Below are 25,905 nucleotides of genomic sequence, written 5' to 3'. Positions count from 1 at the left end.
TTCAATAAGAACGTAGAATACACATTTACAGATTTTTTTATATGGTCCATTTGCATGTTCTTGGTATCTGATTCTAGGGACATCTATGGATCTCAGGGAATGTATTCCCAGTGTCAGAAATACTGTGTCTGTTACTAGGCTTGAGTAAATTGTAATGAACCAAATGAGAATATCAATAATTTTTTTTTATATCTTTGACTGTGAATAACACCATGCTCAAATTGACCAGACCTGAAAAATCTAAGCAAATGAATAGATGGAAGATGATTAAACGGAAGGTTTTGTAGATACAGTACTGAATTCTGCCATCCGGACATATGCAATTTGAAATATGATTATAGAATATAGAATATCAGGCATAAATTGGTTATGCGATTAATTAGATTAATTAATTACAAATCCTGTAATTAATTAGTTAAATTCTTTTAATCGCCTGACAGCACTAATTGTGATTATTTTTTTATCAATACAGTGAGTGACAGATTGAGCATTTTGTATGTATGATAATTACATTAGTCGTCATCAGTGGGAAATACAAAGGGATACAGCATAAAATGCCCAAAGAAACGGGGCTTCTGAATGTTTTTAAACCAGAAAAGGAAGTAGACTTAAAAGCATTGTTTTTTGGTGAAGTGCCCCTTTAAGTCATGTCGCAATCACAATACATGGCAGAACAATAGAACCATATTATGTCGGTATCATGCAGTACCCAACAATGGTCTCTCCCTCATGCACAGGGTGGAGGCTGGTTTTACCTCTGGTAAGGTCCTGTTCCTTGTAGACTTGGCAGATGGCAGCACTGCGGTCCTTCATCTGACTGGTCCTCTGCTCTGTCTTCGTACACTTGTATTTCACATACTCCTACAGAACACAACCACACACTCGTCAAAGACACAGTGCTTGTATATTTCTTCATTAGTATGTCTGTTAAACCCATATTGTATATTTCTTCATTAGTATGTCTGTTAACCCCATATTGTATATTCTTTCATTAATATGTCTGTTAACCCCATATTGTATATTATTTCATTAATATGTCTGTTAACCCCATATTGTATATTTTCTTAATTAGTATGTCTCCGCTAACCCCATATTGTATATTTCTTTATTATTATGTCTGTTAACCCCATATTGTATATTCTTTCATTAATATGTCTGTTAACCCCATATTGTATATTATTTCATTAATATGTCCGTTATCCCCATATTGTATATTTTTGTAATTAACTAATGTGGCTGTTGGCCTTGTACAGCCCCCCCCCCCCCCTTCAAGATTCAAGATAGTTTATAGTCATGTGCACAGTTAAACAGACAGTTTCCCGTACAATGAAAATCTTACTTTGCTAGTCAAGATCCTGTGTGTGTGTGTGTGTGTGTTCTGACCTGTAGGAAGTCTGTGGTGGGCTTGGACAGCTGACTGGTCAGGTGCTTGATGTGATCCTTGTGGAAGGAGCTCTCAAGGTGAGCGGTCAGGTCGTCCTTGTGCAATGAACGGAACTTGCACAACGAGCATGAAAACATCTCCCTGCGCACAACATCAAAATAAAGTTCAGAACCTTATTCTCACAGCCTATCAGAAAGCAGCAGGTTGAGACCAAGTAAACATATATATATAAAAAAAATTATCCACTTTTTCTCCTTATTTTTCTCCCATCCCAATTTCGTGTTTCCAATTATCCCCTCGCCTGTCTTGAACGTTGCTCGCATATGCCCCCCACTGGTCGGTTGGTGGGAGGATAGAAGCCTTGCATCACGTGTCCCCTCCGGTACACGAGGAGGCAGCCTTTTCACCTGCCAGCGCGGACTCTCAGTGGCGAGGTGTAACGTGTGGGACAGGGTTTCCGTTAGAAAAAATTGTTGCCGGTCTCCGTGACCTGCAAGATTTCAATCTACCGGACAAATGAGATTAATTCCGGTCATAGTTTATTGAGCTTTAAAACAATTTATAGGCAGACTATATAAAGAATGTCATCCTCAAGGCATGTAGATTTATAATATTATTATTTAAAACTAGGCTACTTTTGCGTATACAGTCATTAATATATTCCAAATAAAATAAGTCCCTCGATACTCCGTGCTGCTGCTGACTTGAAATAAAATAGACCGCGTATGTGGGCAGTCGGTCCGACACTAAACAGCAGTCTGTTATAATCACATTTTTATGAGCTAACGAATTCCGTTATATTGGACATTTGTATTAATTATATCAAGCGAAGAACTGAGAAATTTTGCAGAGAGAGACGGCAACGTTATCGTGGCCGGGTTTGCGTGATGTATTTCTCCACCTCCCAACGACTTGGTGCTGGTCATAATGTCCGGTGAAAACAACTCCCTCCAAGCACAACTTGATCACCCGAACCGTACCAAAACAGGCCAAAATTAAATAGCCCATGCGACGAACGATTCATTACATTCGTTTCATCGTTGCTCCACCAAGCAGCCGGTCCAACAATGAAAGCTGTTATCAGCGCGAGCCGGCAGCAGTTAGTTTGCAAGAAGCATCCAGCTGCAGACCCGCAGAGCAGCTTTCCAGGTCTGGGGACCGCACTGTGCCAGCAAAGCTGGTGGGTTATGTGGGTCTGCAGCTGCATGCCTTCCGCAAATCCAGCAGCAAGCTCTCGCTGAGCGAAGCAACGACAACAAACGCAATGATTGTTTCGTTCACCCAACTCCAGCCCATCCAAATACAATTCAAATAATCAAACTGTGCCCAGAGGGAACTATTTTCACCGGACACTATGACCGGAGAGATTAAATATGTCGGACTTCAACAGATTTTGCCGGCCAAATACCGGTAATTACCGGCTAACGGAAACGCTGGTGTGGGAGGCTCACACTACCCCCGCTATTTCCCGTCTCTGCTGTGCAGGCGTCCCCCCAACCGACCTGTAGGAGTCGCTGTCCACAACATCCACATTACCACCCATCGACTTCCACCCGCTGACTCTGCCAATTGAGCCAGTGTGACGGCCGGCCCAAGCCGGAGGAAACGCAGACACCCGGATTCGAGACCGGAGTCTCTTGCATTGGTGACGAGCGCAATCTCCGCTGCGCCACCCAGCCGCCTGAACGTGAATTCATTTAAAGATGCAGTGTTTTACGCCGGACACAAACCGGACACTGAAGTACCCCCCCGTGGCCACGCCGGCTCGCGATCTTCAGCGATAGTTTCAGCCGCTGGTCTATCTAATCCGCGAGCATCTCTACGTGTGATTGGAGCAGAGGAGCAGAGGAGCAGAGCCTCTTGTTGACCGGCACAGAGAAATGGCTTCTGGTGTGAACAGCCAGGCTCCTGCTCGCTCCAGAATTGACACTTCTTCAAGACGCTTTGGCATCCTATGCGTCTCTGGCGTAAGACTTTCAATCATTTGGAATGAGGACTATGTAGACACAACTAGGGCATCCCAGTGTCAGAAATATGTCCGTTACTACTACTATTTCGTTTTTTCCCCCCAATTGACCAAAAGTGAGAAATTGCCACTGAGCTCATTCAGCACCTTCTTGAGATCAAGTGTAAAAAGCAAAGGGCAGATGATTTACAGAGGTTTTTGTAGATACAGTACTGAATTTTGCCATCAAACACATGCAATTTGAAATATGAATATATGAATGAATGAATGACCTTTATTTATATAGCACCCTTCACAGCACGAATGCACAGGGTGCTTTACACTACAGCTTAATATAAAAACACAATAAAACAAAATCAGAAATAAATGACAACAAACAAACAGCAGTTAAAAAAAACAGTGAAACCAGATAGAAAAAGTAGAATAAAAGAATTTGGATAAAATCATGAGTCACTAATTAAAACAAAACTATAGAACAGTGAGGACAAGAAAAGGCGCCTATGCATGATCAAAAGCCTGTCTGAACAAATGTGTTTTTAGTTTTTTTTTTTAAAGAGTTTTCAGAGGGGGCAGTTCGCAGGTCCAGGGGGAGAGTGTTCCAGAGCCTTGGTGCTGTCACCTCAAAGGCTCGATCACCCCTTGTTTTTAGCCTGGACCTGGGGATCACCAGGAGGTGCTGATCGGCAGATCTGAGTGAGCGGGTGTTGGTGTAGGGATGGATGAGTTCTGTGATGTAGATAGGGGCCTGACCGTGAAGTGCTCTGAAAGTGAAAGTGAGGACTTTGAAGTGAATTCTATAGTGTACCGGGAGCCAGTGCAGGGATACCAAAATGGGAGTGATGTGACATGATTTTTTTGACCTTGTGAGTAACCTGGATGATTTGGTGAGACAGGTAAGTGAGTTGGAGTAGTCAAGCCTAGAGGAAATAAAAGAAAAGGAAAATATAGAATATCAGGCCTGTGTAAATGACCTTATTATGGCCAAGTCATACATCTATGGAGCTACTGTAAGTACGGTTACTTTTCTAGACGTTCACAGAAAGGTAAAGAAACTATATACGTTGTATTTTATGGCAATAGCGTTGAGGTTTGTTCGACCCCGTGAGATATAAACATGGAAACACGTCAATATTTGGAAGAGAAAAATAGTTGGACTTCCGTTGTGAGCCATTACTTAGACCCAAGGATTTAGACGATGTCATGAGTGCTTCTTCTTCTTGCATCTAAATGGTCCATTTTCTGGTGCAATGCGCGGAGATTTTTATAAGCTCATATTTAGCTAATAACACTTCAAAATCATTGGTAAACAAACGTAGTGCTGAAAATATACACTTTGACTGCTGTTTTGATAGGGTTAGGGTCTTTACTCTTGGCTACATTTGAAAAAGAAACGCAACATCACGGACATACGGACTGTATTGATCAGTTTGTGACGTGAAATAAATCTCTTGAGGTTTATTAAGTTATGTGCATATTATTCGTTTGTGGATTTTATGTGGTCAGTCTGACTCTGCATGGCAGTTTGCAATAACATAAATAATTACTTATTCAGTGTGTTCTGTAATGTGTTGGCTTGAACCACAGAATCGCCAGTTGCGGCTATATTTATTTATTCTGATCTAGCTTGTTTGCACCCTGACCTTTCCTGACCTTTGCCCCCGGGTCCTGTTCCTCAGTTTGCGTTGCTTGTCTTGGCCCTGGGCGAGGCTCTGGCCCTGAAGCTTCTGCGTGGACAAGGCTGTGGAGGTCAGGGGAGAGAGGAGAAAATAGGGCTATAATTCCCAAATTCCATGACTATGTCAATGTTTGATGAACATTGTTACTCAGCTGATAGAGTTGTGCCCTTCCTGCTGACTTGTCGTACAGAACTTGTAAGTCACTTTGGATAAAAGAGTCAGCTAAATGACAAAATGTAAATGTAAGAGTATTTCAATCAGCTAAAAAGTGGAATTCCTTCCTGGTTTATTTATGTAATTTTCTTTTGAGTTAAGAGACCGTTTTGATTATTCCAATAAATATGTTTGAATATTACAGGACCAATAGTAATGAATAAAATTTGGGAGACCCATACCAACCATGTCTTTAGGTCTCTGAAGATTTTCCTAATTCAATGGGTCTTTTCCCCCCCGATAAAAAGGCAGTGATAAATATCGGAGGAGACTGAATTAGAGATATACAACAAAAGGTCATCTGCATAAAGTGAAACGTTGTGATGTATATGGCCATGATGCCTTGAAATTGCTGTTCACTACGTAGCCATATAGCTAATGACTCAATGGCAAACAACAATGGCGATAGGGGGCACCCTTTGCACATTCCTCGTTCAAGTGGAAAGTATTCAGAATGCATATTATTGGTTACTATCGAAGCCTGAGGGGAGGAGAACAATAATCAGACTTGGGAGACAAAATTATCACAAAACTGTGTAAAGAATAAACATGGCCACTCCACCCTGTCAAACACATTTTCCACATCTAGCGATAAGCCAAATTCAAGAGAGTGACCGGGTGGAGAGTGGATTATATCAAGGAGTCTGCGTACATTGTAAAAATAATGCCTGTTCTGAATGAATCCAGTCTGGTCATTGGAGATTAAGTCTGGAATGACCTGTTGCAAACGGTTGGCCAGTATCTTTGAGAGAACTTTTAAATTTGTAGGATTTGTATCCTTCTTAAGCAATAAAGTGATAGAGGCTTGGTTGAGAGTGGAGGGGGGGGGGGGGCAGTCAACATGCTTCAAAGGATTTGTTAAAAACTGGGGTGCAAAATTGGGGTAACCAAATTAGAAAATGTCTTATTTCTATAATACTGTATACAATGTTTTGCGTTTTGTTGCATTTGATTGAACATGAATATAAGTTAACTAGGGATGCACTGCCACAACCGATGAACATTTTTGGAAAATATGAAGATTCCATATGAATAGATTGCTGTGTGATAATAACCTTTCAACAAAAGTAGCCCAGTGCCCATTTATTGCATCTCGTGCAAATCGGCATGGTCGCATATTTGTACAAAACTACATTGTTGACCAGAAGCTCTAGCTTTAGAATAGAGCTCACTATAGCCTCCGAGAGACTGGGATAATGCTGACACCACAAGATGGAATAAACGGGCACTAACCTACAAGCGATCTATTCATATACAATTCAGTGAGTCCTGAAACTGGCTTGCCATTTGATCATCTATACCTTCATTTCAAATAAAACAACTAAAATAAAATATATAATTAAGATGAATGTCCGAACATAATGAGGATCAATAGCAGGGAAGCATACCCTTCTCTCCTGCTGCGGCAGGCTTAGATGCCTATGGGGAAAAGAAAACACTTTCATTCATCAAAGATGATACAAATTTGAGCCGACAGCATTGTTGAATTTTAAAAACATTCGGATTCAGTATTTCAGTAACTTGCAATATTCCGAAATTACGAATGGTCTGATAAAAATGCACAATGAGCTTAGCAGAGACAAACTCGACACATTTTACTCACTGTAGCTGGAGTCGTCGCGTCCTTGGATTCTCCATTCTTCTCTGCTGGCTCTGTTGAGAGAGAGAACAGGTTCACATCCTCCCGCCAGCATAAGTGTATCAAGTTTGTGTTCTTTTTGCGGGTACGTGTCGTAGGGTTATTATAGGAGAAAACAGAAATGGGACACTCATAGAGCAACAACATGTTAACAGGAGAAAAGATGTACAACCACAGCCTAGAAATCCAAGAACACGTGCAGCGTCAAACACTACGGTCCACGCGCCCTGAATACACTGAACCCAATTGATGGATCTCGATGCCGAAAGCTAGACGTAAGAATGCGCACACTAATCACTCCGATTCACTTCCGCCATTGAGACCAGGAAGATGGGATACATTTATTCAATGCTCTAAGTGCCTGGCTAATGGCCTGTGCTTTCTTTGCCTCCCCATCTTGCGCCGCCTCCCGAGGTTGTATGTTTGTTGCGTTTCCTAGGATCACCCTGGGGGGTGGGTGTTGATTTCATCTCTTAAGGACGTTGTTTTGCCCTGGTGTCTCCGCTTACCGGTTATGCATTTCTATGATTTTCCTTGTATTGTTTAAATGATCAACATTACTATTATTATTATTATTATTACTCCCTTGTTATTGGATTTCTTTTCAAAATGGTTGGGGGGGGGAGGGGGGTCTTCTTTGGGGTTTAGGCCAGGCAGGGGTGGGAATCACCAGAGGCCTCACGACACGATAGTATTGCGATACTAAATATATTGCGATATGCTGAGTATTGCGATATTAATATTGCGATTTATTACCTTTTTTCAACTGCAAAGTAAAACTTTGTCAACATGTTTTATTTAATAAGATAAAGTTCAGTCTGTTCATCTCACTTCAATAATTTTTATTGCAGAACATGGTATTTTCTCAAGCAGACAGATGTCAACACTGTAATCTGTGTTGCATGTACCTGACAAACTGAACTGTTTGTATTACAGTCATATTCCAACTTAACTGAATGCACACGTGTGCGTGTGGACTACTGTACTATTACAGGTATTGAAATGAACAATGCAACTTCCTTATACAAAAAAAGAATTTTAATTTTTTTTTTATATATAAATAATTAAATATCGATACTTGGCGTCCCTGTATCGATACAGTATCGCCACGCAAAGTATCGCGATACTACTACATATCGATATTTTCCCCCACCCCTAGGCCAGGGGGTGTTGTGACTTTGTGGGCCTGTCAAACCCATTGACACATGTAAAGTGGTTTTGGGCTACAAATAAATCTGACTTGAGTGGCTCAATGGCCATTCAAACTTATAGGCCATATTGTGAGGGTAGCAGTCCACCACCCTGGTGGATTCCCCTCAAGTCTCCCCGACCACTTATACTGGTTTTTATTTATTTTCAGTCGTTTATTGAACATATCCATACCAAACAAATTGTTATTCAATATACAACCTTTTAAAGTGTTGAAAACATACTTTTAAGTGAAATGGATCTTTAAGTAGAAACACAAGGTGATATATATACAGTACCTTTGGTAGCTTCTGTCCCAGCCGCCTCGGTCTTGTTAATCTTGGACTCTGGTCCATCAGCGGTGGTCAGACTCTGCTTCCTCTTCTTCTGGCCGTCCAACTGGGGGTTCACTGGCTACAGGGCAACGCACAGTCAAATACCATTCAATACAAACACACACAGAGTGACTGACCCAAGAATTAATAATAATAATAATAATAATAACTTCGTTTTATATAGCGCCTTTCAGAGGACCCAAGGTCGCTTAAGGCTGCTTTCATTTTGAAAAAGGACTAGGTTTTATCCATGTCCTGTGAAAAACAGCCCACCAGATTCTTCCTCCAGTACACAAAATTGTTGGTGCCGTCAAAGATTAAAAAATGTTAACTAATTAATCTCACAATTTTCCGTAATTAATCTAGATTAAAAATAGACTTTTTCTCTACATAAAACCGAAGCTTGTAACAGATATTTACTAGAGTAAAATCATGGAATTAGTGTAAAATAAACACAAAGAAAGTATATTTAGATTCAAAGACTATTTTAATAGCTTTCTTTGAATACAGTTTCTCTCCTGTGAAATACAAATGTTCAACAAAACCATCAACATTGACTCAGCTAGACCTCTTTCTTATATCCACGGCACTAAAATTGAAGATTTTTTTCACTCCATAGATTAATCTAGATTAATTTATTTTAATGCTTTAATCAATTTAAATTAATCTCCAGAGTTAAAGCATTAATTTTGACAGCCCTAAAATGTTTACATACAGATATGAGACTAAAGCTACAGCAAGCTTAACATCGGATGGAGCCTACAGATTCTAAGGATTATCACGTGACTTCGAGAAATGGAAATTAAGAGGGTCTGCCCTACATAGTAAAAGCTTGTGATGTTTCAATGTATGAAAAAGCGAAGATGCAATCTTCAGGCAATTCATCCCAAACAACTGATAACACACATCATTTACTTTGACACAAATGCAAGCACCCCCTCGCATTTTTCACATACTCACCCAGGTAACGAAACAATTACATAAACATACATAACACAAATCATACAAATTAAAGTCTAAATTTGTATTTCATGCATTTTCAGGCTTGTGGCCCGATAATAAACCATCATAAAACAATCATCATAAACCATAGTAGTATCATAACAATAAAATGCTTAACGTGTAGGATTTTCTCATGGATAAATCTGCTGTGAAATTGGTTGTGATGACAAAGAGCCACGACAATTTCAAACATTAGCCCTACTAATCTGCTGCATACCTTTTCAGTCTAAATTAGAAATGCTTGGGCTTGATTAGCCGTGACAAATCCCTTCTGACAGATGGGTAGAAGAGTCTCTTCTGGGATGCATCAAAGCCCAATGGTAGGACAAATAAGAACTACACTAAAAGTAAGCAGCTCCAATAGTCACCATCACAATTTGACAGTAATAGAATTAAGAGAAAACCCTTCATCCGACATGTAATCTTCACAATATATCTTAATACAGATATAAAATTGGGGGTGATGAAATCCTATACATTTTAGATAGTTATGAATTGAAATCCAAACCATAAGCCCTTTATATGCCAACAATCTTCCCCCCACAGGCATCCCCTTCTTATCACTACCATTAGCCTTATCCCAGGGATGACCAGAGCTGGGGCAGAAGAAAACGGAACCAAATCCAAAAAGGGAACTCGTGGCAAACTGCGCCAGATGGGTATTGGACACTGAGGAGGTGGGGTCACTGGGCACTTAAGAGGGCAGTTTAGCTCAAAAAGGCAATTCTGACCACCATCAACAAGGGCTGGCCATTGACAGAGAGGAGGGGGCAGTGGTAGAGATTATAAGGGACGAGTTACTACAGGTAACTATTAGCATGTATGGTTATTTTGCTAGTTGGCTGAAGGGGTAAAAGAGGGCGACTTAAACGGTGTCTCTGTGCCCAGTGTTGGGGACGGACTCATCCGGCTGGAGGTACTTACTCGGTTGAGGGGTCTCTTCTGGCCTCGCTGGTGGCCGGCCCTTGGGCCCCCTCCAAAGTTTCTCCCAGGGTAGTCATGTGGCCCTTGGGCGGACATGCGGTTGGTCAGGAGGGACGGGAGCTTGCCCCTGCCACCTCCTGGAGAGTGGCCATGGTGGGAGTAGCCACCGCTACCACCTCCTCCCCTCAAGGGAGTGGGGTCGGACCTGTGGTTTCCAAACCCTCCTCCAGTTCCTCGACCCCCGGCACCTCCACCCCTTCTAGGGGAGTGTTGGCTTGCTCCGGCCCAGCCTCCACCTCTGGAGCCTCCTCCTTGGCCACTGCCATCGAAGCCTACTCCCCCTCCCCCTCCCCCCTGCCCAACTCCCCCTCTGAAGCTTGAGCCTCCGGAGCCTGAACCTCCATAGCCTGAGCCTCTGGAGCCTGAGCCTCCGACGCCTGAACCTCTGAAGCTTGAGCCTCCGACGCCTGAACCTCCGAAGCCTGAACCTCTGGAGCCTGAACCTCCGACGCCTGAACCTCCAAAGCCTGAACCCCCGAAGCCTGAGCCTCCTCGCTGACCCCCCAGCGTGTTGTCCCCCCGGCCATCGCCGTAACCATAGCTACTGCCGCCGCCAGATCTGTAGAGATCGCGGGAAGGGGTAAGAGAGGACGGGCGTGAGTCGAATGACTCGTACTGCTTAAACCTGTGGAAGGGAGGGAGTAAGGGAAGGGGTGGCAGAGAAGAGCAGAGAGTGAGGGAGGGAGGTCAGGTGTGGATTTCTCCTCCTGCTTCTGCTTCTCCTTCATGGTCTCTCACTCTCTTCCCCTCGTTCATTTTCTTTCACTCCCATATTTTAGTTCACGATGAGCCATATAGGTAATGTCGTAATTTTTTCACAATCCAAAACCAGTTTAAAAGGTCTGGATGTGGTCATTCGTAGCACAGTAATGCTTTTCTCTGTGGGCATTTGGTTTACAAACATGACTTAACTCAACCCACCCCCATCCCTCTGCTGGAGGTCAATGGGTGGCAGGTAGCCGGCTGATCAGGGGAGATGGAATTTATTTTACTCTCCAGGTAGGAGACCGACTGAAGGGGTGGTGACAGAGAGGGGACTGGAGAGAGCTGTTGGGTACATCTATCACATCTTAAGACTGATCCATGAGGTTATCTTGGGCAGTGTCTTGGATCAGACTTTCAATATGTAGGACGAGGGGCGTTTTAATTGCAGCTTCTTCTCAGGGGTAGGGGAGTGGATTCCTCTGCATACCTACAGGAAAGAGCCTTCAACAATAATGTTTTACGTTCAGCTTGACAATGTATTGCCATTGTAAACCCTCACCTCCCTCATGCAACCGAGGACCATGAAGGATGAGAAAGAAACTAAACGTAGGTGCAAACTTTTGTTAAAGGAGGCGAAAAGGAAAAGAAGGGGGAATGTTGACAGAGCATTATGTAATAATAATAATAATAATATAAAAAGACATGCCGACTCATCACTGACTCGGTATAGGACCCCCCCCCAACCCCAGGTCTGAAGTGTCCATGGCCATACAGCAACACCTCAGACTAGAGACGAACCTCGAAGGCATTAGAGCGGTACACGGTACGCTAGAGCTCGTGGATATTGCAATGATTCTGGGCTGCAGATACTGATGTTGTTGTAAGTGGCTCAGGCTAAGTCATCGTGAATAACTTACGAATGAGGAACACACACACACACCAAAGAAGGTATTAATGCATATCACTAGTGATGACCTTAAGTACATGTGATTGGCTATATGATACTTTAGCTCTTCCCAACCTACACCTTCAAAGGTCTAAGACTTGCCTCCAGGAAATCCACACCCTTAACTGAACAAAAGCAGAGAAAACAGGGCTGCTATGTATGAAATAGTGCAAGTGGGACTCACAGAGGGTTGAGGGGACCAGACATTGATGGTGTAAAATTGACAAAATAATTGACACATAAAACTGTATGGTCCACTGGCCATGTTGGGCGTTTGTACGCGTGTGTAGACGGCTACTAAGTTAATAGAAAGAATAAAGCATGTCTAACATGCCGGTTAATCATGAGTTTTAATAGATGTTAGACTAGCCGTCAGTATGTTAATTACCCGTCACTTCGACCACCTGCTTTCATCCCTCCGTCAATGTGCGTGAGCGTGTCCAGGCGTTGGCTGATCTTGGAACTGAAGGCATTGGCATTTGTGCCCGTGGACGACAGCAGGGAGCTTCCAGAGAGCTGGCTCTTCATCTGTCCTCCTCCACCACCTCCATACCCTCCTCCGTAGCTTCCCAGGCCCGACATGGAGTCCTTATAGCCACTGCCGCCACCACCTCCTCCTCCTCCTCCACCTCCTCCTCCTCCGTACTGATTATAACTGCTGGAGCCTACTAAAGAAAGCACAGAGGAACAGCAAAGCAATAGTACCATCATAACAAGTTGGCTGAAACTATTCCTCAAGAAACTTGAGTAACTCGATGACTAAAAAGCATCGATACAAAGAGGCTTTGTTTATGTTCTATATACAGCGCACTGTGTTTCACACGGACGATTATTACTGTGGCACAACGTGCTTACGATGCGAGAAGAGACGGGCCAGAGAAACGGTTTGGGATCATTTCAAGATGAAACAAAACAAAAACTCTTGCTACTTCCTTACCAGTTCTGGAGAAATAAGCAGCTGAGCTTTCTGTCTGTTAATTCCTCACTCTGAGAGGCTGCGCACACACACACACACACTTTGGTTGGACTTTGTAGAGCTTGTTGGACCGAGGAACAGCTCCAGCGTGGGGGTTTTACCTTTTTTAATGTCAGTTATACCTAGATAATTTCACCATTTCATTCACTTGAAGTTATCCCAACGAGAGTAAAACCGTTATCTCCTCAACTACAGTATAGACAGCAATGGGATTATAACAAAATATCTTCTCAGATCCCAGAGATAAAATCAAGTGGGGAGGCCTAATGTGTATCAATTTGGGGGTCCTTGGGAAAAAAAGGTTCAAACGGTTCAAACTGGCCTAAAATAATACAAATGATTCACCTCTGCTTCCTGAGCCTGCTCCTCCCCCAGCTCCAGCTCCGCCTCCCCAGCTCGAGTATCCTGCAAGGAAGACAATGGGGTCATTGGGGTGTAAGCTGGATGTAACCGCTAACGTTAGCTAGTTTCAAGTTTCTTTAATAGTTGTCATACAGAAGTACAGAATACTTTTGTACAAAATGCTTCTTACTGTTGCGCTCCAGAGACTGTGCATGACAAGATAAGTATGAAATAAAAACATAGTAAAAATTAGAAGAAAAAAAAGAGGTCACAGTGTTCAGTTTAGACATATGTACAATGTTCGTAGACGTAGTTACCATACAATATACAATACTGTGCAGTGTACTAATATACAATACTATATAGTGCAAGGCATAAATGGACGAGGTGCAGTTTAGGTACAATTCACAGTAGGTGTACGAGTTGTAGTGCAAATCCTTTATCAATAAATATAAAGTGTAAGTGTGTTTGTGTGATCTAAGTGTGGAGAGTGGGTGCTGCAGTGTGTTGTTTGTTTGAGTGAGTGTGTGTGTGCGTGTGGGTGTGTGTGCTGTGTGCATTTGGTGGTTGTTGCATAGTGATTATTGTTCGTTTAGCGATTATTGTTCGTTTAGCAGCCTGATGGCCTGGGGATAGAAGCTCCTTCTGAGTCTTTCTGTGCTCGCCATAAGACTCCGGTATCGCTTGCCTGACGGCAGCAGTTCAAAGAGGCAGTTGTTCGGGTGGCTCGAGTCCTTAATAATTCTCTTAGCCTTCCCCTTGCACCGCTTGTTGTAAATGTTCTGGAGGGTGGGAAGCCCCCCTCTAATTGTGCGTTCGGCTGAACGTGTCACTCTTTGTAGTCTGCTACGGTCTTGTGCAGTGCTATTCCCAAACCAGGAGGTGATGTTGCCGGTCAGGATGCTCTCTATTGTACATGAGTAGAAGTTCCTAAGGATCTTCTGGCTGACTTGGAACTTGAAGCTACACAACTGCAGGGCGTCTACAGGCATCGGCAAGTTCAATTTAAGACCATTTAATGCCACAGTTTAATTCAATTTAACACCAATTCTGCAATAGAAAATAAGCAACAAATGTGAAAATATAGACAGTTTCAACTCGACAACATAAACAGTCTTAATGGACCCAAGTTTATGATCAGAACAGCCGTTGTCAAATCACATTTCTATTAATTACCTAGAATTTTTTTTTCTTTCTTTTTTTAACTTTTTTTTTTTAAATATAAAGTTTGCCAATAGGGATGTCAGGCAGTGGTAGTAGTCGTAATAGTAATCCACTATATTTTTATAAACCAGTTCAACACAGGTAACCACTTTTGCTTCATTTCTTTGATGGCTCAAATGTCTGCTCTAGTCCAGTGGTTCCCAAACCTCTCCTCGAGACACCCCAGCCGTTCCATGTATTTGTTAAATTCCACCACCAGCACACCTGATTCAACTAATAAAGGGCTAGTTAAGTTGAATCAGGTGTGCTGGTGGTGGAATTTAACAAATACATTGAACGGCCCTGGGGTGCTTCGAGGAGAGGATTGGGAAGCACTAGTCTAGTCGATTTTGTGTTTTGAGCACAAAGTTCATCATAGATCTAGCCTCTTTATTTTGCTCTCAAAGTGCACCAGATTGATGCATTATTATTACTACTACTTATTACTGGATATTGTAAACAAGTCACGGGGCATTTTCTTTTGAAGGTGTTCACCAATCCACACTGGAAGAAAGAACCACACAAACAGTCCGTACAAGGCCTCTAAATTGCAGTTATTAACACCTTACATTGATGTTGATGCCAGGCATCAGGTAAAGCCAGTACAACTTGATAGTTTGGCTCAACAGTTGTGATTGATTGATTGAAAACTTTATTAACAGATTGCAGAATGGGTACAGTGTACAGTACAGCTCAATACACACAATTGTTAATAATAAGGGGATGCAGACCAGAGAAAGACTTTCGTCTTGTTTACATCAGGGTCCCCCATTTTCAATTAATCATAACATACATGACATACAGGTAGACAGTAAAAGGTGCATGTATTATGTGGATTTATGTGGCGGCCATTTTATTTGCTTTATTAGACCATTTCGTGTTATTATAGGTTTGACACCATTTTATAGTATTGATATGGCCAGCAAGCCGATACCGTATAGAATACTTTAGCTTCAAGCTAACCTAAATAAAAAAATTTGCTCTTTAGCTTGTTAACTGGCTGCAGAACCAGCAGCAGGCTGGGTGGCTACTAGGCTACTAGCTAACGTTAGCTGGTTAAAGCTAGCCTGCTACCGTATCGGCACATTGTGAACAAAGCTGTTAATAATGTCTCAGTTACTTAGTAAACGTTACATTGCACGGCTACCTACGAAACAATTGCGATTGCTAAATGACGTTAGTAGCAATAGCGTTATACCGTTTTGTTTACGTTACACAATTATTAATCTAACATGACCGTCGGGCCTCTATGAAAGATAAGATGGTGAAGTTGCAGGTTGTATATTTACCACCAGAGCCATAGCCTCGACCGTCCATGGTTGTGATGTTATTATTATGGAGTGTAGTAGAATGATATTGTTCTGATGATGGTTTTGATTCACACTACTACTAACACTTGTTTGTTTTACCAAAAAGTATAAAAAGTTAGCGAGATAGCGACCCGAGGATTCCTCGGCGAGCAGCAGCGTTGCCAGACAACAGGGGGTTCCTGGGAAATGTATGGGGACGATTATCGTACCACAGGCTTACTATTATCGTGTTTTGAGGGAAATTATCGTACGCGAGTCACAACCCCATAGAACAACTCCAACGCTATAATAATAGTAAACTATAAGTGTTCATCATCGACATGGGAATTAAATAAATAACATGCTTATACCTTATCGGCTCCAGTTCCACATTAGCCTGTGGCTGTGCAATATTCAAATAGGTTTGATTTCTGTTACACAAATGTGCCCGTCAGGATAGTAACTATAATGACTTTGTCCTTAGGAAACGTGGACATGAGTCAGTAGACCGATTCGTTTTCAAGTTTTGTTTCATTACAATATATATATATATGTATAATAATAAAATAGCAAGTGTCACAGAACTATCACATTTATCGTACAAAGTATAATGGGACTTTTGACAATGATCGTACAGAAGTACAAACTATCGTGTTAACACGATAACTATCGTACACGGGAAATGCTCGCAGAGAGAACACGCTGTACTACCGATAGATGGAGGGCGGGGGGGGGGGGCGGGGGGCGGAGGGGGTAGAACCTCTCTGATCACATGAAGAGGCAGAGACCAGCCCCCTGAATCCGGTGTCAGATTTCTGAGACCTTGCATGAAATGTTTGTGTAGTTCTCTGTCTTCCAGCATGGCTGCCTGAATAATGATAATTTTTTACCTAGAGTTAATATTTAAAACTTACAATGTGGAGTTTATCACATTTAAAAAAATATTTATAAAATTATGCCCAACAAATAACAAACAAGAGTGTGTTAAAAGTTAACTCATCAAATTGAAATTAACTCATCATCCTGGTACTCACAAGGAACTGTGCTGCCTGCAAGCGAATTGAATTGAAAATGGGGGACCCTGGTGTAAACAAGACGAAAGTCTTTCTCTGGTCTGCATCCCCTTAACAATTGTATGTATTGAGATGTACTGTACTGTACCCATTCTGCAATCTGTTAATAAACTTTTCAATCAATCAATCAATCAGTGTAACTTTGGCTTAATTGCACTACCACCCCTGCAGGACTTATATAACAGGAGGTGCAAATCCAGAGCCTGCAGAATAATGAAAGACCCCCACCACCCCAACAACAGCCTGTTCAAGCTGCTGCGGTCAGGCAAGCGCCTACGTACACACGCAACAAGAACAGGGAGACTACGTCTCAGCTTATTTCCCCAGGCCATCAGAACACTGAACACTGAACTCTCCACACACACATGAGCACACACATACACACACAACACATGCTGCAATCGATTTAAACAATCGCTTTAAACAAAATGGAAAGGTCACTTTAAAGGAATGAGGAATATAAAGGTTACTTTAAGGAAAGAACCGATGTGGTTCTTGTATCTTGTAGTTTAGATATAGTATAGCATAATGACAGAGTTAAAACTGTTTATTACATGGCGTTTTAACATTTGCCGAAATGCTTGATTGTGATTGGTCAATAGCGCTCGTCAGAGGTCCGTTATTACTCGATAACGGACCTCTGCTGAGCAATGATGACCGCTGTGCACAGCTGTAGCAATCAAGCCCACTGACACTGCATCAGTGCAGCCAATCAGACACACCTGCCGGCTGCTGGCGAAGCTGCCGGCGATGACAGCGGAGCGACAGAACAGAACTGCGTCTGCATTTGATCTCGTCTTGTCGATGGTTTAAAATGAATTAGGTATATTGTTAGTAAGTTAGCCATGTAATAAGCGAGATAATGTATAGCTATACTCGTCATTGTCGCAAAATAATTTACCTTCACTACATTTAAAGAACACCTCGGCGAGGCGCCTCGGTGTTCTAAACTCTGTCGGTCAATTATTTTGTGACAATGACCTCGTAGCTATACATTATCCCTTACATATTGTATAGTAGTGTACATAGGACCCAGTGCCTTCTCAGGAATTTAGCATGTCTATTTTTATCATGCACATCTTATGTCTTCTTATTACCTGTTTTTTATGTCTATTTTATTATTAGTATTATTGCACAATCGATGCGGGCATGACCACCCGCATTTCACTGTATGCCCTGGTATGTATGTGTTACAGGTACCAGGATATGGCACCTGATAGCAGAGATATGTTTAACCTATGAAACAGGTTGTAGTTAATCATTTGACAAAGGAAAGGTGCAGACACGATGTTATTGACTCTGGCTCCTCCCGGTTGTGAGGCTGAGATTGCCTCGTGCGTTCCTAAGCACACCGTAACGGGTCCCTGGAAGGCGAAGTCACTAAACACCAGTCCTATACCGCCACCTATTGACCAGATTATGTTAATGTCTCCCATTACATATAAATGACTCTTCTAACTTGTTTCTGATGGAGGTAATCCTGTACCCATATGTTCACACTGTTTTGACACATAATCTAAAGATATTAACATGATACCACTTCTAGTGGGCATCACACACTCCCTGACCTTAAAAAAATGGCTCCTGACATTTCCGAAAATCACTAAATACACCCATCCAATATCACCCTCAGGCGTGAACCCCTAACAAACTTCCCATGGGCGGACCGTGGGTGACGGCTGGACGGTAAGCATACTGGCCATGCTGTGGAAGGCTGTAAAAAATTGAATGCAACCATGGCATTACGAAGGGTATCAATTGATGTGGTAGTGGACTGTGGTGTGGTGCGGGCACCATCGGTGGCCACTGTACTACTGAATTCACGGTCACCTTGTTCTGCACTGACGGTTCACCTAGCATATCATACGTGAGACATTGTTTAGGCCTTCTGTCACGGGCAGACCTCCTAACCTCTGACTGGACCTGTTCTACCGGCGAGAGTGGAGGGGTTCGGAGATTGAGCTGGGCTACGGGGGAGTGAGCTTGGGGTTGGGGTTGGGCTATTGGAGAGTGAGCTTGGAAGTGGGGTTGGGGTATTGGAGAGTGAGCTTGGGAGTGGGGTTGGGGTATTGGAGAGTGAGCTTGGGAGTGGGGTTGGGGTATTGGAGAGTGAGCTTGGGGTATTGGAGAGTGAGCTCGGGGGGTCTCCCTTTCTTCTTCTTCCCCTGATTCACTAACATCTCCCTCCGGTCTGGCCAAGACAGGCCAATTCCCATCCATGTTTCCTCCCCTGTCGTCTTCACTCTCAGGGCGCAGGCCTGGCATGACTTCAGGTCGTCGTTCACGGTGTCCAAGTGATCTTTCCTCTGTCCTTTCAACAGGTATCCTTAGCCAGTATCCTCTGTCACTGTCATCATCCGAATCACTGTCATTGCTGTCCCTTGTCTCTACTTGTCTTTGTGTGTCTGACATTCTTCCTTGTCTTGGTCTGTCATTCGTTTTCTTCGCAGGGACAGTTCTGGCTGGTGGTGGAGTCATTTCCACGGGCAAATCATTTACCAGCAGTAAGAGATTTCGGTGTAGTGTTCTGGTCCTTTTCTGGTCTCCATGTTCAAGGCAGACAATGTATACTGGACTCTCAGCGAGCTGGCTTTTGACCACGTAGATCGCCTTCTCCCAGTACGATCTCAACTTGCCTGGTCCTCCACGCTGATTGAGGTTTCTCACCAGAACTCTGTCTCCTGACTGCAGCACTACTCCTTTTGTTTTCTTGTCATAAGTTACTTTTCCTCTTGCACTGGACTTTTTGCTATGTTCGCAAGCAATCCGATAGGCTTCAGACATCTTCTCAGCCCATTGCTCCGCGTATCCTCTGGGTGAGTACGGTTCCTCTTTCTTCGTTAACCCAAACAACAGGTCAACGGGGAGGTGTGGATGACGACCGTAGAGGAGGAAAAAGGGTGAGTAACCCGTTGATTCATGTTTGGTACAGTTGTACGCGTGTAGCACATGCGGGAGGTGGTCCTTCCACCGCAATTTCTCATTTTCAGTCAATGTCCTCAACATCTGTAGTATGGTCCGATTGAGCCGCTCGGCTGGGTTGCTCTGTGGATGGTAGGGTGATGTTCTAGAGTGGCCGACCCCAGACAGCCGTTGCAGTGCTTGGAACAGTTTATTCTCAAATTCTCGACCCTGGTCGTGATGTAATTTCAAGGGATAACCGAATTTGGGTATAAAGTCATTAAAGATACGCTCTGCAGCTGTTTTCCCACTCTTGTTCTTGGTGGGGTATGCCTGGGCAAACCTTGTGAAATGGTCGATCACCACTAGGATATATTCATACCCTCCACGACTGGTTTCCAGATGTAGATAGTCGATACACACAAGTTCTAATGGGAAGTTGGAGGTAATGCTGCCCATGGGAGCTCGGACATGGGTGACCGGCTTCTTAGACTTGATACAAGGACATCTTCGGGTCACATATTCTTCAATCTCTCTGGACATGAAAGGCCAGTAGAATCTTTCTCTTGCGAGGTGGATCACTCTTTCTGTTCCAACATGACCCATCTCATTATGTAGATGTTTCAGGGCAAGTGTTCTATATTTTACAGGGAGGACCAACTGTTGGTATTGATTGGTCTTTCTGTAAAGGAGATCATTTTCAATATGTAATCTGCTCCATTCATGAAGTAGCTTTCGGGTTGCTGCGCTTACGGTTCTTCGTACGTCGTCTGACAATTTCGTGTTCGACTCTTTCAACTCCCTGATCGTGTTGATGGCTTGGTCCTCTTTTTGGGCCTTCACCAGTTCATCGTGGCTGATTGTTTGTAGGTGTGGGTGAGACTGCTGGTTTGAGTCTGGGGACGCGATGTTGAGCGCCGCAACCCATGCCACGTCTTTCCTTTCAGCTGCTTGGCTTCCTTCCCACGTTGCTCGTACTGCTTCATTAGAGAGCTCTTCTGTGCAGGTCCTTTCATATCTCTCCATATCCAGGGGAAGGCGGGAAAGTGTGTCTGCATCTATGTTGGACTTTCCGGGTCTGTATTTGATGTCAAACCGGAAGTCTGCCAGTTCTCCAACCCACCGATGACAGACTGCATTGAGCTTGGCAGTACTCATTACATAGGTCAACGGGTTGTTGTCGGTGTAGATAGTAAAGTGTGGGGCATAATACAGGTAGTCACGGAATTTCACACACACAGCCCATTTCAATGCAAGGAACTCCAGTTTCCCACTGTGCATATGGTAATTTCGTTCGGCTGGTGACAATGTTCTTGACCCGTACCCGATGACTCTCAGTTTTCCATCTTGATGTTGATACAGAACAGCTCCCAGGCCTTGGTCGGAGGCATCCGTGTGCAACCTGAAGGGTAGGTTGAAATCAGGATATGCCAAGACAGGGGGGTTTGTGAGAAGGTCAATCAGTTGTTGAAGTGCTCTCTGCTGTTCCGTGGTCCACTCTATGGGCTCTCTGGAGGGCAACTGGGGGCGTTTGATGTTCTTACTCCGCGCTGGGGCTGGGGTCTTTCCTGGCTTGATTTGGAGTAGCTCGTAGATGGGTCTGGCAATTCGGGAAAAATCCTGAATGTATGAACGGAAATATCCCAGGAATCCTGTTATTTTCCTCACTTCGCCGACAGTTCTGGGTGTCTTACTTGACAGGGCTTTCACGGCTTCAATGTCTCGTGGGTCTATCTTGACCCCTTCTGCTGACACAAGGCGACCCACGTATCTGACTTCTTGCTTGAAGAGGTCACACTTCTCAGGTCTCAATTTCACTCCGTGACGTTGAAGGGCTTGGAGAACCTTGCGGAGGGTCTCTACATGTTCTTCAAATGTCTTTGCGTAACAGAGTACGTCGTCAAGATACGGGATACAGCATTCGTCCCTGAGGGGGCCTAGCATCTCCTCCATGCTCCGTTGGAACGTTGCAGGGGCATTCGAGAGTCCAAATGGGATGCGCACCCACTCGTAAAGACCCCAAGGAGTGATGAAGGCGGTGAAGGGTCGTGAACCCTCGGCGACGAAGCCCTGGTGGTAGGCTTTCCCTTGGTCTAGGATACTAAACCAGGTATAGCCTCCAAGCGTGTCAGTCAGGTCTTGTATTCTAGGTAGTGGATGACGATCGGGCACAGTCTTTTTGTTCAGGAGGCGGTAGTCGATGCATAGCCGTAGGCTGCCGTCCTTCTTTCTGACGCAGACTACTGGGGCAGAATATGGAGACTTTGACTTGACTATCCAACCTTTCATTAACAGTTCCTGTATGTACTCTTTTACTTCTTTAAACAGTGGCTTTGGTACTGATGAGTACGTCTTCTGGACCGGGACAGTATCATGGAGAGCGATTGTCATCTGCAGGCTCGGGATGCACCCAATGTCACCACTGTCTTGTGCAAAGGACCCAGCCTCTTCACAAAGCATCCGGTTGACTATTGTCTGTTGTTCGTCATCAAGGTGACTGAGATCGACGGGGGGTTTGAACAGGATGGAGCTGGGCACAGCCGACGTTGTAGCAGCACGGTTGGGGGGTACCGTAGGCTGGGAGATTTCAGGTGAGTAGGTTGGGATGGGGGTTTGCCGTGGGGAGTCTGTCGTGATGACTTTCCCAACACAATGGATGCTGCCCAGAGCTGTCTTCCTGGAGAGAGTGACGTTATGCCTTGTGTTGTTTCCCACAGGCACGGTGACATACGGCTTCCTGGGGTTTTGCGCTTGCAGCAGGCCTTCTCCAACATCCAGTTCTGCCAGCGCTAAACTGCTGTCATCTGGTTCGAACAGGAAGGTGGGGTCAGACAGGTCCACGTGGGGGGGGATTTGGCACTTGACCCAGGCCACTTGACCGGCGGGGATGACAGTGGCTTGTTTACCTGTTCGTAGGCGACCAACCTGGACAGGGGGTCTGTCAGTCTGGATATAACTCACCAGGAGTTCTGCCTTCTCGGCTGGTATCACCATGGCGTTACAGAGCAGGCTGGTGAGAGTTGGGATCAGTCTTCCAGGTTGTTCTTGTATCATCACTTCCAGCACATTAAAACCCAGTAGGGGTCTCTCAAGGACAAGGCTGCTTACAAGGAAAGGCACAGTGATTGACAGGTTAGGATCTTCATTCCCCTTTAAGTTCACCGTAAGGGCCACCCAACCATCAAATGGGAGGACCTCACCGTTTACCGCATAGACTTTCAACTCCTCTTCTTCTTCGATGATTTCGCTAAGGGGTCTGACTGGCATGTCAGGTAAGTATCTATTCTTCCAAGTTCTGTCAATCATGCTTACTTGGGCCCCTGTATCAAGCAGGGCTTGGACTGCTAAACCGTTTAGGTTACAATGGGTGAGAGCTCTTCTCCCTACGAGCTTGGCGAGGCATTCACTCTTAGTGTTTGGTAAATTAGGGGGGTCTGTGTGCTTCTGTATCTGGTTTACCGTCTTGGTTCCTGTTCTAGGTGCAGTTTTCTCCTCTCTTACTCTTTCCTTCTCAGGCTCACTAGTACGACGGTTGTCAGGTTGGGACAGTAAAGGGGAACCGGTCAATGGTTGTCCTCTTGCAGTGACCGGCCTCAGTTTCCCTGACGCGGTCTCTTTTGACAGCCTAACGCTCTATGGCCTTCTTCGCCACAATGGAAACAGTGAGGGCAATTAGGTAAATTCTGTGCTACACATTTGCTACAGCCATATGGCCTGTCCCTCTGCCTATTTATCCTCCCTGTTCTGACCTGGGGTGGTTGTTGCAGGAGATCCACTAGATTGGTAAGTTTCTCTACTTTCTCTGTTAACTGCTGGATCGGGTCTAGTTTAAGTTTCTTTCCTGTATTTTCTTCCCTAGTGGGGGGGGGACACTGTGCTCCCTTCACCTCAGCACCTGCACTATGTACATGGGGGGGTCTATTGCGATTGGTAGGCCCTAACCGTCGCTGTCTTTCACTCTCATCGCTCATGACCTTTTTCATCTGTCTGAGAATGGCCTCATCAGGTACTCTGTCTTCAAGTAAGGGTTTGAGTTCCCTACGAATGTCATCATGTTTGTGTCCTAAACCTTGATATACAGTGTGGAGAAAGACATCCTGAACGGTTCGTTCGTTGTACTTAACGTCAGTAGCAGCATATTTTGATGCTAGTAAAATCTTCTGCTTGAGTCCTATGACTCTATACAAAAACTGCTGTGGTGTTTCACTATCCTTTTGCTTTGTACACATGAGTTCTTGAAACAACTCTGTATTACTTTGTTCACCGAGGTGAGAATGGAGAAAACCCTTCAGCTCATCGATAGTCAAATCGTCTTTTACCATTAACATATCCTTAAAGCTGCCAGCTTTGATCACTCTCAAGACTGCTCTAACAACCTCTGCATCGCTGAATTGCTCCTTCAGACCTTCGTCGATCTGTTTGCAGACACTGTTGTAACTAATGTCTGATCCCTGGTCTCCTATCTGACCTCCCTGGAGCTTAAACTCCCTGCGGTGAAGGTACGACAGTTCTCGTAAAGATATTAGTTTATCTGGCGACACACCAGGGGTTTCCTGTTTACTTTCGGTGTCTGTTACACTCTTATTCAATGGCACAGCCTGAGCTGTGGGTGGTGGTACACTGGGCAGGCACTGTAAAACCTGGTTGCTTACTTTTGGAGTGGGCACACCCTCAATGGTTTCACTTACATCATAAAAGACGCTAACGGGGTCGACTGGTACTGCATCACTTTGACTGGTGGACCGTAGGCCCTCGGTTTTACCCTCTTCTAGACCCACCACCTCACTCTGCATAAGTCCATCAGTTACATCTTTTATCTGTAATAAATAAGACAACCCTGTATCCTCTAACTCCAGTAAAACCTTACTGTACAGATAGTCGTTGATAAAGTTGAAGCACCCCTCCACGTCGTCTACGGTAAGGTGGGTTCGGTCAGACGTCTCCAGTCCTGGTATCAGTTCCAATGCCTCGGCAATGCGAAACAGTTCATCCGCAGGTAGAGTGAGCAGGCTCTTCTTGATGTCCCACACCAAGCTTTTCCTCTCGCTGTCTCCCATGGCTGCTTCCCGATTCCTCGCACTTGGCTCTCAGTTCAGGATCACTGTGACGACTTTCCGTGGTGGGTGGATCTCCTCTACACGACACCGGTCTTCCTTCTCGTCAGGTAGAGTAGTGGACGTAGTCTTGTTGTCATCTGGCATCAGATGAGGCACTTCACTGCTGTCGATACTGCGCAGATCAATCCCTCATTCGACGACCTTTACACCGGGCGTTGGTTCCTGGTTCATCGGGTCGCGGTTGGTCCAGGTGTCAAGATCTCTGGATCAGCTCCCATCCAGCAGGTGGCGCTGATCCCGGACGAGCCCCCAATAAACTGTTACAGGTACCAGGATATGGCACCTGATAGCAGAGATATGTTTAACCTATGAAACAGGTTGTAGTTAATCATTTGACAAAGGAAAGGTGCAGACACGATGTTATTGACTCTGGCTCCTCCCGGTTGTGAGGCTGAGATTGCCTCGTGCGTTCCTAAGCACACCGTAACGGGTCCCTGGAAGGCGAAGTCACTAAACACCAGTCCTATACCGCCACCTATTGACCAGATTATGTTAATGTCTCCCATTACATATAAATGACTCTTCTAACTTGTTTCTGATGGAGGTAATCCTGTACCCATATGTTCACACTGTTTTGACACATAATCTAAAGATATTAACATGATACCACTTCTAGTGGGCATCACATATGTGACAAATAAACCTATTGAATATTTTTTTTTCCCTTTTTTTACATAAAACCAGACACACAATACATAAACAATGGAAATCCACAATAAATCACAGGACTATGATTGACACAATAATGAAATGAATGACAGTCCAGTACTTAAATAAAAATAAATGTAAATTAAAAGATTTACCCATAATAAATGCAATACAATACCTATGCTCTTGCTCGCTCTTCCCCCTATTGAATCTTGATCTTTAATTAAAGATGGACTTTTTTAATTAAAGGGGACATGCATTATAAATGGCTTTTTTATGTGTTTAGCATGGTTTTATAGTAATAGGGGTTAGTATCAA

The 25,905-nt window shown here is 44.0% G+C and overlaps 1 protein-coding gene across 3 annotated transcripts in view; it reads right to left on the bottom strand.

The window, feature by feature from the left end:
* Nucleotides 1-16,027, bottom strand: part of LOC311232190 (uncharacterized protein) — a 29,240-nt gene extending 13,213 nt beyond the window's left edge. Inside the window, exons 1-11 of one of the 3 annotated variants that reach the window (XM_084318893.1) lie at nucleotides 15,849-16,027; nucleotides 13,360-13,419; nucleotides 12,427-12,706; nucleotides 10,328-11,012; nucleotides 8,366-8,480; nucleotides 6,843-6,892; nucleotides 6,628-6,658; nucleotides 5,001-5,088; nucleotides 4,211-4,267; nucleotides 1,384-1,525; nucleotides 756-861 (exon numbers count right to left, since the gene is read on the bottom strand). In XM_084318893.1, the coding sequence (XP_084175019.1) occupies nucleotides 756-861; nucleotides 1,384-1,525; nucleotides 4,211-4,267; nucleotides 5,001-5,088; nucleotides 6,628-6,658; nucleotides 6,843-6,892; nucleotides 8,366-8,480; nucleotides 10,328-11,012; nucleotides 12,427-12,706; nucleotides 13,360-13,419; nucleotides 15,849-15,876 (1,642 nt within the window). In that variant the 5' untranslated portion in view covers nucleotides 15,877-16,027. The remainder of the gene's footprint in view (nucleotides 1-755; nucleotides 862-1,383; nucleotides 1,526-4,210; nucleotides 4,268-5,000; nucleotides 5,089-6,627; nucleotides 6,659-6,842; nucleotides 6,893-8,365; nucleotides 8,481-10,327; nucleotides 11,013-12,426; nucleotides 12,707-13,359; nucleotides 13,420-15,848) is intronic. The other 2 variants (XM_084318894.1, XM_084318895.1) reach the window with 2 other exon arrangements.
* Between the last annotated feature and the right edge of the window lie 9,878 nt (nucleotides 16,028-25,905).

Source organism: Notolepis coatsorum (assembly GCF_963971535.1).
Source record: "Notolepis coatsorum genome assembly, chromosome: 7".
NCBI classification, from domain to species: Eukaryota; Metazoa; Chordata; class Actinopteri; order Aulopiformes; family Paralepididae; genus Notolepis; species Notolepis coatsorum.
Note: the sequence above shows the minus strand (reverse complement) of the source record. Positions and strands in the feature narration are given on the sequence as shown.